At 34.5% G+C, this 14,958-nt stretch overlaps 1 protein-coding gene across 3 annotated transcripts in view; it reads right to left on the bottom strand.

The window, feature by feature from the left end:
* The window catches only part of ATP13A3 (ATPase 13A3), a 77,901-nt gene that overhangs the window by 37,530 nt on the left and 25,413 nt on the right, over positions 1–14,958 (bottom strand). For 2 of the 3 annotated variants that reach the window (XM_065943056.1, XM_065943058.1), the window contains exons 6-14: positions 14,567–14,647; positions 13,334–13,403; positions 10,528–10,662; positions 9,778–9,850; positions 6,571–6,702; positions 5,240–5,419; positions 4,933–5,090; positions 4,057–4,245; positions 2,459–2,520 (exon numbers count right to left, since the gene is read on the bottom strand). In XM_065943056.1, coding sequence (XP_065799128.1) covers positions 2,459–2,520; positions 4,057–4,245; positions 4,933–5,090; positions 5,240–5,419; positions 6,571–6,702; positions 9,778–9,850; positions 10,528–10,662; positions 13,334–13,403; positions 14,567–14,647 — 1,080 coding nt within the window. The remainder of the gene's footprint in view (positions 1–2,458; positions 2,521–4,056; positions 4,246–4,932; positions 5,091–5,239; positions 5,420–6,570; positions 6,703–9,777; positions 9,851–10,527; positions 10,663–13,333; positions 13,404–14,566; positions 14,648–14,958) is intronic. The other variant, XM_065943057.1, reaches the window with a different exon arrangement.

Here is a 14,958-nt window from a genome sequence, read left to right as displayed (position 1 = left end):
TAGACTTTGAAAAAGAACAAGACACCATGGTGGGGAAAGGAGAGAGCCAGATTTGAAAAAAACCAAATGAAATTTATTATCCAGGATATGGTTAGGATTCCCAGATGGAGAGAAAGAATGGGAGGAAAGCCACAATGGGAATAAAAGGAAGCTGCATACTTTCCAGAATTTATGAAAAGAATGAATCTTTGGAATCAAGAAGCAAAATTAGTCCCACACAAACAAAAAGATCGTGGTGAAACTGCAGAAATCAAGCATAAAGAAGTATTTTCTAAACAACAAAGGAGGGAAAAAAAAATTACTAAAGAAGACTAACATATCTACGAATATGGCAATTTAATCCACAGGAATGGGATATAAGAAGCAATGGTTACGAAACCCATCCATTAATCTAGGTACATCTTAGCATGTAGACTGCATATGAAACCAAAATCACAAAAATCATAAAATGCTATACAACAAGTGCATACAAAAAAGGAGGTAAAAGTAAAAGTAGTCTACAGTCCATAGGTTTTATGGAGTTAGAAACTAATAAAGACACCCATAGGGTCTTCCCTGGCGGTCCAGGGTTAAGATTTCACTTTTCAATGCAGGAGGTGCAGGTTCAACCCCTGTTCAGGAATCTAAGAGCCAACATGCTTTGCGGCCAAAAAACCAAAATTTAGAACAGAAGCAATAAAATCTTAAAAAAAAAAAAAAAAGACATTCATAGACTTTAGACTCTAAATATGAATATTAGTAACTTACAGACAAGTAATAAAGATTAGGATGTATAAATTCTGAAAAATGAGAGAAATATGAAAACTGTGTGTGGGAACTGGGGTAAGAGAGTCGGTGGTAGAAATAATTTCAAATATATCTGAAATCACAATAAATGTGAACACAATGGCAGAGAAAGAGTGAAAAGAGATGGAAAAAAGATACATAGGCATATATTAGGCAAGAGCAAGCTGGTATGTAAGCACACAAATATTCGATGAAACAGAATTAAAAAGCAACAGGCATCATTAGGGCTAAGTGAGTTCACAATGTGATATGCTATTTACCAAGATGTGCCAACTCTGACATTACATGAACCAAACAACAGTCTCTCAAACTGTATAAACTAAAATCCTATACTTTCAAGAGAGGGGGAAAAAAAAAACAGCAAAAACACAACTATAGTAGTAAAACTTCTAAGCATCAAAAGATAGCAATAACAAAGTAAAAAAATATAAAACAGAGACTGGAGAAATATTTTCGTAACACATAGTACTGAAAAAAATTATCACCCAGAAAATACAAAGGACTTCTAACAAATGAATAAGATAAAGACAAACAACACCATTAAAAAAAAAAAAAATCAGGATATAAACTGACAATGCACAGAATGCCAAATAATCCTCCTTCCAAAAATTTGAAAAAATGTTCTGCTTTATAAGCAATGAAGAAACTCCGAACAAAGCCACAATGAAATAACATTTCATAGCTATTCATTTGGGAAAATTAGAAGTCTGGCAATACCAAGTTTGGCAAGGATGCAGGGCAATAGAATCAGCCATACACTGAGGGAGAGTGAGTTTGCACCATCGCTTGGAGAGTAAGCAGACAATACCTACTAGAGCTGTGGCCACACATGTGCTGTATGATCCAGTATTGAAACTGTGAAGAAACTGGTTTACTCAAACTCAACCACATACTCACAGGAGTTGTAACACTAAGAATTTTAATTTGCAACACTGTTTATGAGTGTGGAAGGAAAAATAGAGAAAAATTGAAACTGCCCTCTGGCTGAAGAACAAATATTATGGTTTAGTCACACAATGGCATACTAAAAAATAGTTAAGATTAATAATTTGGATCTATACAGATCAACATGAAGGAATCTTGGAAACATGTTATAAGGCCAAAAGGTGGCAAAAACACATACAGTACATATCAGTCATATATACTCTTTTATGGACAGATCCTGTTTATGGGTAGATATACAGGAAGTAAACTATAAAAACATGTGAGGATAAAAACACAACTTCAGAACAACGGCAAGGATAGACAAAGGGATAGGATAAGACTTCAGCAGTATCTGTAATGTTTTAAATCTTTTAAAATCTTTCTGCTTCAGAGATCTGAAACAAATATGGCAAAATGTCAACTGTTTAATCTCAGTAGTGGGTACAGGGTTATCTGTTGTATTACTTTCTATATGTCTAAATGTTTCATATATTAATATATTTATTAAAAATAAACTAATAAAAGACCCTGATGCTGGGAAAGATTGAAGAGAGGGGGAAATGGGGACACAGAAGATGAAATGGTTGGATGGCATCATTAACTCAATGCACATGAGTTTAAGCAAACTCTGGGAGACAGTGAAGGACAGGGGAGCCTGCTATGCTGCAGTTCACGGGGTCAAAAAAAGTCAGACGTGACTGAGCGACTGAACAACAACAACTAATGGTCAAATCTAGCTGATAATTACCGTGCATTTTCCACTCGCTGAATCCCCCAAAGATCTAAACCATCTTCAGTAAGGGTTCCAGTCTTTAAAAAAAAACAAAAAAAAACACATTTACAAAATCATGAAAAACTATGCTATGTCTACAAAATAGAGTGCTATACAGATATACAAGGGGGAAGGAGATGAGTAAGATCTCTGTGTGTGTGCTTACAGAAAATAACTTTCAAGACAAAATTGAGGACAAGGGTGTAGAACACTCCCTTGGTACAGTTCCTCTATGTGGGTGGGGTTGGGGGAGATATGTGTAGAAATGTATACTTATGTGCTTGTGTTATTAAACAGTGGAACAATGCACCACTCAACCTATCACAATGGATGCCAACACAGGAGGGAGAGATTAGGGCATATGGAGCCAAAATAGGTAAGAAGAACAAAGTTAAATGACATCAAGAAGTGTAATCAGCCAAATTCAGGAAATAAATAAGCTGGGTTCTCCAATAAGATGACTGGAAAAGAAAGGCAAGAAAAACAATGGTTACCGATTAACTGCAATCACTGCAATCTGTATTGGATTACAATTGAAAACAGACTGTAAAGCAGGGAAACCTGAATATGTACTGGATATTAGGTAATACAGAGGCTGTTAATTCTGTTAAGTGTAGTAGTAAGCAGTGATAATAGTATTGTGGTAATGTGTTTTTAAAACATTACTTTATCTTCTAGAGCTACATACTGTAGTATATGGATAAAGTAATATAATGTCTGATGCTGCCACCTTCAAAATGAGTGGACAATAAAGTAAGACTGACAAAATGCTGGTTAACTAAAGTTTAAGTAGGATAATGGGTAAATGAGGGCTTATTTCACTTGCATCTTTTTTTCCATTTCTGGGTCTGCTTAAAAACTTTTCAAACATTTCCAAAAAAGCTCAAACATAGATAAAATTTTCTGAACAGATTAATTTAATATGAAACAGTCATTAAGTTACAACCTTCTTTTTTTCTTAATAAAATACACCTCACTTTTTTTTCTTGATAATAAAGATGACACACAAAAATCAAATGTGTATCATGTCAGTTACCCGGAAGAAGCTGGTCAAGATTTAGTTCTCTGAACTTTCAGAAAAACTGATCCCACATGAGGAAAGGAGAACCCTCTGTATTTCAAACAAGTAAAAAAATCTGTCCTTTTCACATGAAATTATATAATCAGTGTTCTTTGTAATTTTATAACACATTCAATAAAATCATAGAGCAAACACTAAATGTATATACTTCAGAGCAATAACATTCCAGGAAACATATCTGTATGAAGTCTATTCTGTTAAAAACACGAAAGAGCAAATAAATTTAACTACTACTACAAGGTATAGTTCTAGAAGGACTGGTCAATTGCAGATTTGGGCAAATAAGCAATATCCAAAGTAATAAAAATTGAAAAAATAATAATAAAAATTATACAGATGCCAAATAAGTTTTAAAAAAGGAAAATTAGAAAAACATTTCTTTTCAAATGTATGCAAATTAGTTGATAAAGAACACAGAAACCATTACTCTAAATACTTTAGGTTTACAAAACTACAAAGTGACCTTTGAGAATGATTATGAAACTGAACCAACCTTGTCAAAGCAAATAAGATTCAGTTGTCCACAGATGTTGATCCTTTGGGGACTGATACAGAAAATACCCACTTTCTTCAGTCTTCTTTGGGCATACACAATGCCAGCGGTCATTGCAGCAGGAAGTGCAGGCGGCACAGTAATTGTAATGATATCAAGAGACTCGATAATTATATCTGCAACTTCAACCTACAGTTAACATAAAAATAAATATCAGGCCCCCCAATATTAAATATTTATTAATCCAATGAGTACTTCTTTAATTTTATATATAAAGCACATATATATTCACCTATTAATTATAAATAATTTTTTTCCCTTTTAGAGATGCTGCAAAATAGAAAGCTCAATGAATCGTCAGTGGGCTGTGAAATGAGAGCTTTTTTAAAAAAAATTCCTACTTTAATAGCCTCATATACTTCATACACTACATACTTTAAAGTAAACAACATTACTAGATATTGACTCTTACCACTATCAGAGTCTCTACAAGGAATAGAAAAAAGAAATCTGACAAGGTGCCTTAGAAATATCTTCAATTCAGTAATCACAAATAATTTTAACGCTGTATATACCAGAGGTTAAAAAAAAGAAAAAAGAATAAAACTTTTGGGGAGTATGTGATCACTCCTCCCTTTTTTAAGTCACAAGAAAGCAAATAAAAGACCATCTAAACCTGGTAAAAACTTTCTGCTATAATGATTTTCTACATCTGTACTTTCTAACATAATAGCTACAAGTCTCATATGGCTCTAAGTTAAATTAATTTAAATTAAAATTTCAATTTTCCAGTCTCGCTAGACACATCTCAAATCCTCAGTAGCCACATGTGATAATTAAAAATCAAACTCTATTAAAGGTTTCCCACGTACATACCTCATTTAAAATGTTATTGATAATAGTGTAGATAAACCCAATTGCAGCCACAGCCACTAGACAAAGTAAAAATAAGTAGGCATCTCTGTAGAGTTTAAAATCAGTTGGTTTGGGATACAATATGGAGCGAACAAGCTGTCCTTTGGAAGTACTAAATCCTTTTTTAAAAAAAAAGTAAAGAAGAAAATGATTCTATAGCAACTCTATCAGAAAATGATAATTATCTCTCAAAATAGAATCTCTCTTTAAACATGCAATAAGCATCAAATGTGCTAAACCATGCAAGAAAAGATTAAGTATTTTCTACCTGTTCTAACTACTATGGCTTTGACAAGTTCTCCAGCGTAGAAACGAGTCTGAATAACAGTTGTTCCACAAAACAAAGTGTGTCGTCTATGTGTTTCTGGACTATATAATTCATCTCTCGTTCCTTTCATGTCCACTGAAGGATTTGGCAAATTAGTTTTTGTCACTGGAACACTTTCTCCTTTAAAAAAAAAATTCATAAATAAAAGCATAGAAATCAGTATCAAACACACAAATTTTGAGTGGTGTGTTTATAACTTGAGTTAATAACTGTTGACAACAGTTATTAAAAGTTCTCAAATGTGAATAACACAGCTTAATCAATCAGCCTTTTATCTTCCAATTTCCTTACCCAGAAACAGCAAATCTTGTCTTCCACAGTAATTCTCGAAAGTCATCTGTGACTCAAAGGTAATCACTTCGAAATAATTACATCATGTTTCATAAGAAGACAAGGTTGTTGCCATCACCACAGCACCTGTTCTGGTACCCCTGAAAACTAACCTGGGAAGCACTCTGCAACCCCAAGAACACACAACATGTGAAGATCCACTCCTAACCGCCCTCACCTCCCAACAACCCCCCAGCGCGCGCACACACACACACACACACACACACACACACACACACACACACGCATGAAGAGAACAGACATCTGAGAAAAGAGGAGTATGGTAATCCTCTAACAGTAACAAACAGACAAATTATTTTACTGCTACAATGTTATGCTCTGTAGCATCCACACTTCTTATGTCAAGGGCAACAGGTGTGCAGGGATGTTTATGTGCATGAGTGTGTTTTAAGACAGACTCTTTAATAGTTCAAAAATGTATTATATAAGAATCACTTTCTTGCCAGATTGACTATGACAATTAAAAAAGTCATATGATAAAAAGAAATAAAGCTCTACCTCTAGATTCTGAATTTCCAAAGGGAAGTTATTTTGAAGTCTATTTCTCCCCAATTTAATAAAAATATCAACTCTTTTATTCCTACATTTTGTACATCAAAGTGAACAGCAGTAAATATGCTGTGGGGAAAGATCTTTTTTCCGAGTCCCTTCTATAAAGCATTTCCTCCTGTCAGAAGAATGAACAGAAGCTGGACAAGAGATGTTAGCACCAGCATTATACTTTAGTATTACAGCTGAGTATAATGCAGGATTTGGTCCCCTCAAAAAAAAAAAAACAAAACTTCAATATCTATCACATGATGTTTGCAAATAAAGGATACAAACTGCATAGTTAATACCGATACAAGCTTAATCAGTAGCTACTTAGTCCTATCATTATAAGCAACTCAGCTGGTTTTTACTCATTTAATTTAGTTTACCTGTTAACATGCTTTCATTTACAATGCAAGTACCATTAATAAGCACTGCATCACAAGGCATGACTGTCCCATTTAATGGAATGACCATGACATCTCCCGGCACAAGGTCTGTAGAAAAGATCTCTTCTATTTCTGAATTTAAGGAAAGAAAAAGAAAGACAGGTCTGGAAAGAGTATTCTTTAACTTGTAATAAAAATACAAGAAACTAAAGATCTATCCAAAGTTTACCTGATCTCAGTAAGACATTAAAAATATAATGGACTTAAATAAGAAAATCCCAATAGATGAAGAGTTCTGACAAAATTATTATTCTTTAAGCTAACAGAGCAGTGTCTATAATGTGTCAGCTAGTTTGTCCCTGGATAGTACGCCAAGTGCACACAGTTAATGCCAAGTCCCCTCTAAGCTAACAGATGGGTGGATTTCAACACTCATTTCAACAGTGGATGGTCAATCTTAGCTATCAGCCCTGTGAGATAAACAAGCAGTAAGTCCACCCAGGACACTCCCCTGCAATATGTACATAACCTCAGACTTCTATAATCCCCTGGAAACAGAGAAAAGCACTGAAATTTTAGCACTTTCTAACAGGATTCTTTTCCTTATGACTACTATTTATAATCCATATTGTTTCATTGTCTTCTCAGTATTCCTAAAACAGTTCCAAAGTATCTTAGACATTATTTCAAATAAATGTATAAAATAAAACTTATCATATCTAGTTCATTACTTCTTTAGAAATTTATGTATTATATTCAAGTTAGTCAAACACTTCTTTCAAGATCTTCTCAAGTAAAAGGTGGCCTTATATTTGGGCATTCTTTCTTCCTGTACCCCTAGATTTTATTAAACTATGCTTAAGCGAGACTTACACTAGTTTCTAAGCAAAGATGGGTGAGAAGAAAACTATTGTTTGTGATGTTGGCCCTTAGGACAAATATTCTTTTGTTTCTTAAAAAAAAAAAAAGTAGAAGTAGTTTACTAAGCTAAAAGCAAAGAATTCTAAAGTTATTTAGCATGTAGTAAGTGTAACAATCTTCATTTCTTAATACGATCCTTTATTTTAAAAACTTGACTCATGGGGAGGGAGGTGGGAGCGGGGATTGGGATGGGGAACACATGTAAATCCATGGCTGATTCATGTCAATGTATGGCAAAAACCACTACAATATTGTAAAGTAATTAGCCTCCAACTAATAAAAATAAAAGGAAAAAAATATATAAACTTGACTCAATGCCCTCATACCACTTGAAATTCTAACCCTTAGGTATACGGGGAAACTAAGTATCAATGATCTGCTGGACTATTGAGGGGGTAAGGAAGAAATACACTGAGAGATGCCCAGCATCTTTGGTAGTGGCAGAGCGGGAAGGGAAGGAGTATCAATAAACCACACATCTTAAGACTGCAACTAGGAAAGGCGATATAATCAGCTAAAGTAGCAAGTGACCAAGAAGCACAAGGAAGAAAACAACCTGCTAGGCCAACTTCGGTTCACACTTGGATGTGGGATACCGAGTTGAAGAGAATGCAGACTGATTTGGTTTTCCTGATAAATCAGAGGCTGCTGTCTCCAAGACCTATGATGCTGAGCTGCCTCCCCTGTATCCTTAACCTATTCCATATATCACCGGACAAACCCATGTGTCCAAAATGTTATCCTTCCCTACAATTCTGCTTCTCCTCCAGTGTTCCCTATTTAATTAAATGACACCAACATCCATCCCCCGCCAGCCTGACACCACTCTATCACCAAATCTTGTTCAGTGCCCACATTTAAGTATCTTTCAAAGCCATCTCTCCACCCTCCATCTCCACAACCTTCACCCTGATTCATTTCATGCCTTCAATATTACTTCCTTCTAAATAAGTTTGAACATGGCAATCGGAAGGATTTTTTCAAATAGGCAAATACGATCCTATCAGTTCAGTTGCTCAGTCGTGTCTGACTCTTTGCGACCCCATTAACCGCAGGCACGCCAGGTCTCCCTGTCCATCACCAACTCTCGGAGTTCACCTAAACTCATGTCCATTGAGTCAGTGATGCCATCTAACCATCTCATCCTCTGTCGTCCCCTTCTCCTCCTGCCTTTAATCTTTCCCAACATCAGGGTCTTTTCAAACGAGTCAGCTCTTCGCATCAGGTGGCCAAAATACTGGAGTTTCAGCTTCAACATCAGTCCTTCCAATGAACACCCAGGACTGATCTCTTTTAGGATGGACTGGTTGGATCTCCTTGCAGTCCAAGGGACTCTCAAGAGTCTTCTCCAACAACACAGTTCACAAGCATCAATTCTTCAGCACTCAGCTTTCTTTATAGTCCAACTCTCATATCCATACATGACTACTGGAAAAACCATAGCCTTGACTAGACGGACCTTTGTTGACAAAGTAATGGCTCTGCTTTTTAATATGCTGTCTAGGTTGGTCATAACTTTCCTCCCAAGGAGTAAGTGTCTTTTAATTTCAAGGCTGTAATCACCATCTGCAGTGATTGTGGAGCCCAAAAAAATAAAGTCAGCCACTGTTTCCCCACCTATTTGCCATGAAGTAATAGGATCATATCACTCTCCTACTTAAAACCCTTCAATGTCTTTCCACTGCCTTTTGGGAAAGTCCAAATTCCTTCACAAGCCTTAAAAGACTATCTACCCTCTAACTGCTGCATCTGCCACACTGAATTTCTTTCAGTTATTACAATGAACAAACTCTCTTTAATTTCCAGGCCTTTGGGCACTAGAATCCTCTTATCTCCCTCTCTCACCACTGCCTTATCACTTTCTCACCTATACTTTATCTGGCTAGTTCAATCACTTAAAATATACCTGTTCAAAGAAGCCATCCGTGACACCTATAGTAAATGAGCTCTAATATCTGAGTTCCCTGAACTCTCCCTAATATTTATCACACTTCATTGTTTTGTTTATCATCTGTCTTTCCAACTAGACTGAAGTTCAATGATGGCAAGGACTATGTCCATCCTGAGAGCCCAGTATAGTGCCTGTCACAGTACAGAAAAAGAAAAATACAATTTCACATAAATGAATGAACTTGATAGAGAGACAGGACTATAAATCCAAACACACATTTTTGTTTCTTGTGGAACTGCATGTATATGCATAATATATTGGGCTTGCTTCACACATTAGCGCACAGTGGATATCTTTTTCTACTTACTTTCCTAAGAGTAAACTGAAGCACTCACCTTCATTCACTCTGCAAACTGAAACTCTCACAGTACTGTGAGCCGCCACCATGTCATGTAACATAATGTATTGCTGAATCAGAGGAAAAAAATTTTGAACTCATTAATACAAACTCTCTCTTCAGTCTATTAGAAAGCAAGGGTAATATAAAATAAGCTAATATAGTGCTAGTGGTAAAGAATCCACCTGCAATGCAGGAGATGCATGACTTGGGTTCTATCCCTGGGTTGGGAACATGTCCTGGAGGAGGAAATGGCAACCCACTCTAGTATTCTTGCCTAGAGGATCCCATGGAAAGGAGTCTGGGGGGCTACAGTCCATGGGGCGCAAAGAGTCAGAAGTGACTGAAGTGACTTAGCACACAAGCTAATATAATAAACACATATTACTCTACCTTTAAAAAAGTCAAGACCAAAAGATTCAAAGATCATTCAATGTTTCAGCCCCAAACAAAATAAGAAGCACTTTAACAAGACAGCCCTAAAAACAGGAGATTCAGCCCTCCAGTATTCCAGTCTAAGATAAGCAACTAGAGACCCCTACAGCCCCAAAGTAATCACGTGATACTCTGACTTTAAAAAGCATCTGTGTTCCTCTACCTCAAAAAGAGGGCAAAGGAGTACATATTCACATAACTAAAAGAAAAACTGTAACAAGAACATGCTTTATGCCAAATATCATTCTGCACATCTTATGTGTTATTATAAAGTACAAATACAGTTGTGAAAACCGTAATAAATCGGACTCACCTTTCTAATGGCATACAGGGAGCTTATAATTGATACTACAGACATAATCACAATGGTTATAGCATAGTAATAGTATTCATCTGTGCTCCAGAGTATAACACTGAACAACTGGAAAATGTAAAATGGGTTGAGAACCTAAAAAACAAAATTTTCAAGTCAAATTGAATGAGATATTTAAAACCATACAGATTTAAGAAATAACTAACAAGATATTAACAGGATAAGCTCTATAGTACCCTAGGGCAACATGTAACTAACTACCCAAAAAGTAGAGCAAGATACTACCTTTTTAGAAAACAATCATTAAACTACTAGAATTTGACTAAATAAGCTTAATTTAAACTGGGAGCATCCAGTTAGATTGATACCAAACCCAAATATGGATTCAGCTAGAAACAGCTAAAATGCGTGAATTTAGCTGTTCTTCATTTTGCCTTAGCAAAAAAGCACATTTACTTTCAATAATTACTGTGCTGTAAAAGAGTACAAAATGTTTAACCAAATGGAACAAACATTTACTTATTATGAACCTGAAACACTAATTTACTTGTAAGTCAAAGGTTCACTGAAGTCCAAAGAGAAGACAAATATGAGATAAGTTACACTGCTTTGCTTTCTCTAAGGAAATAAATAAGGCTTAAAACCTGAATGGGAAAAAAAAAAAAAGAAACAAGATAAGGAGTCCTGCTAAAAACAAGAAAAGGAAAAGATCTACAAAAATTAAACCCAAAACAATTAGTAACAGGATCACATATAGTGATAATTACCTTAAATATAAATGAATTAAATGAACCAACCAAAAAACACAGGCTGGCTAGGTGGATGAAAACATGTGCATGTGTGCACTTCCCCACTTATTATTTTAGTGACTTTAAAAAAAAATCTGAATGAGGTTTGAAATTTCTAATCCAATTCTGAGAATATAAAGAAACACTAAAAAAAAAAAACCCACACAGGAAATTAACATGTGATACAGAAGTACAGATTTTGTTCAGATTTCACAAAACTTTACACTGCTGTCCATTCTTTTGTTTGCATACCTTATTCAAGACTTCATATGCAACTAATTCTGATAAATTTTCTTTTCATTTCTATTCTGTTAAAAATATTTTCTAATCTTCCTTGTTATGGCTTCTTACATACACCCATCATTTAAACATGGACATTCAATTTCCAAATACATGAGACCTTTAAAGTATCTTTGATATTAATTTCTCACTTAAATCCTTTCTTCTCTGCAATCACCGTGTTTTTTCAGTCTTTTAACTTTACTGAGACTTTTAATGGCTTAGTCAAAGATCTCTAACAGTAAATGTCACATGGCACTTGAAAGTATGTGTGTTATTTTCAAGTATATTTTGATACTGATTTCTAACATAATTCCACAGTGGTAAAAAGAATAGACTGTGTGATTTCAATACCTTTAGATCATGAAATTTTTCCACCTTGTTTTATGTCCCTGGATATGTTCCAGTGTCTTCTGGTTTATAGCCTATGAGAACTTGTATAGAAATTGTATCCTGTGGTTATGTGAAAATTATATAAATCTTAATTATTACTATGTTGAATTGGTTCATACTGCTTTTTAGGTCTACTACATCCTCCTACTTTTCTATTTATTCTATTAATTTTTGAGAGTTTGATATTGAAACTCCAATTAAAAACCTTAGTTTACTTAAAATAACTGTAATGTATAGTGGAACTATATGTAACTTTCTTCTGCATTTTCCAAGTCTCCTATAAATGTGTTATCATCCTTTCATAATCTAAAAAAATTTAAAAGATGTCTGCATCTGATTTGGCCAATAAAAAACCAATTGGCAGGTTTACTTCCCCAAAAAAAAAAAAAAAAAGGAGTCTTCCTAAAGGACTTTGACTACCCAAATTTTATAGTATTTTATCAATTTCATTAATATCCAATGTCTTAAAATTGATGTTTCTGTACTTTTCAAAGCACTTTCACATATATAATCCTATTTTACTTCAAAATCAAATGAGGCCATTAAAGGATTTACTACAATTTTACCAATACAAGAGCAGCAGGGAGAAGGGCTTCTAATGATCAGAGCTGGTTACCGATGGAGTCATGTTCAAGCCAGTCTTTCTAATTCTGACTCGTTACACGTTGCTGTGCTCTAAGGCTCCATTACACAGCTACTCTCGAGAAATGATGGAAGGCAATCTAACTTCTACTCAAAGTACTGACCCAGTACAGCTAATTCTGATCTTTAGCCCAAAATCAGAAAGAAAACGGGAGAGCCTAACTCTCCTAGGCAAAGCCGCTTACTCCCTTTCTTTACATGCCACAAGCCTTTACTTACGCCTCCTCTATGGCTCTTACATACTAAAGTCACTACAGTAACTACTGACCTGTATTCCCCCTAGGCTAAAGTGCAAATTCCTATCACTCATCATGGTATGTTTTTAATTCCAAACATCTGGCATGATGCCTAGTTCCTAAGAGTGTACCACATGAAGAAAACATGATAAATTGTTTTTAAAATTGGGGGTGGGGGAGACAGAGGTACACATCTGCAAAATAGGGCAAGGTTTAGATGCACAACTTCCTGAGAATAAGAAAAAATCTATAGACAAGAAAACCAAAGAAATCAGACAAAATAAAAAAGTAATCATGCCCCCAAATTACTGATCTACTGGAGAAAGATCTTTCTGACCTTCCAAGAAAAAAAATAAGCAAAGAGAAGTTAGGAAACAAAAAAACAAGAATATCTTCTTATTACTTAAATCCTGGCTCTTTTCAATTGACAAACCTATTGATCACAAATGTTAAGACAGGTTGTCTTACCTCCTTAACCAGGAGCTTAAAAACTGAAGGCACTTTCACAGCAATTTCATTTACTCCATAAAGCAATTTTCTATAACAGGAAAATATAATAATAATAATATTACACTATACTGTATTTTAACAGTGCAATTTATGGAAGGCATTGCATTAGATAAGGCTCAAAACACCAACTGCTCCTTAATTCTGGAACTTAAAATATTTGTTTTTCTAAACAATTGTCTTCTACAAGTTAAATTCTCCATCTACAGTATTTAAGTCAACATAGTCAATACTGGATAACTACACTGTTATTATTTTATCTTTTGTGTGACAAGTACCTCTCCCACTAATCTACAATAAACCATGTCAGCAAAAGATTTTCTTTTCCACCCATATACACAATACAGCTCAATAATTCTGAACTGCAATTAATTTTTTCAAGAGACTACATAAGTAATTTGAGGTGTCCTGTACTATTTTTCCAATAAGAATACTGCACTAAAAATGTTTATTTCAAAACAGTATACATTTGGTGCCTTTTTTTAATGCTTATGAAAAGTTGCTTAAAACCTTCCACTTAAATTCTTTATAATAGTACTCTCTAGATGATAAATTAATTCTCATGTTTTACGAAGCAGAAGTCTGAATGAATGAATTTATATTGCAACCCTTTAAAAGAACATGCTAGAGGAGTACAAGAAAATTCCTAATTTAATCTGAAAACGGCATTTACAATACATAATACACTGGTATACTTTTATACCTTAGCAAAGAATAACACTATAAAAAAGATATTGTCTCCCAATTTACAAATTTTCATTTTAGTAAATCTGAGCTCATGCTTACAATTCCCAATATTTCAGTAAATCGAAGATGCTATCAATCGTAAGACATTCCATGATTTTATGTACTATCAAGAAAGATTAAAATGCTGTCAAGTAAAGGGTGACACTCCACCCACTGTATGACACACCCTCCTTTTAGAGATGTTAAAATGTAGGAAAGTGTGCACCTTAGAAATGACGAAATACAGTATATTTTCAGGGATATTCACTTCAAAATCAGCTTCAACACTTATAATTCTTAAACTGAGAGAGTCTCACCCAAATAAAATATCAATAAGCTGTCAATTACTATGTTATAATATTTAAATACTTGTTAATATTACAACTATATGGTAAAAGGGTAAACTATATATACTACATTATTTCAGAATTTTGATAATAGATCTAACTTTAGTTGGATAAAGATTACCTGTAGGCATGCATCCCCTTTGTCAGTCCTGCACTATGCTTTTCATAAATTGACGTACAAGAAACACCTTCATCCAGTCCCCTAAATAAATCCAAAGTTTTTACTTTAAACAAAGTTTAAAATATTCAAATTTCTTAATGCCTCATTTTTCTATATTCCTGATTTTAAAGTGTGATTTCCTTACAAACAGAAAACCCTAACAAAAATTGAGACAATGGATGAGAATTTTTAAATATCCACTTCCTAAGATAAACAGTAATAAAAGGCCTAAATCTCAAATGTGGCAACTTCTAAGCTACCCAATGTATCTATCACAGGTTAAGATTATATAACAATATTATTATCCTTTAAGTCTGTGCCAAAGCTGTAACATTTAATAACCAAAAAAATTA

This window comes from Muntiacus reevesi, chromosome 8 (genome assembly GCF_963930625.1).
Source record: "Muntiacus reevesi chromosome 8, mMunRee1.1, whole genome shotgun sequence".
Lineage (NCBI taxonomy): Eukaryota > Metazoa > Chordata > Mammalia > Artiodactyla > Cervidae > Muntiacus > Muntiacus reevesi.
Note: the sequence above shows the minus strand (reverse complement) of the source record. Positions and strands in the feature narration are given on the sequence as shown.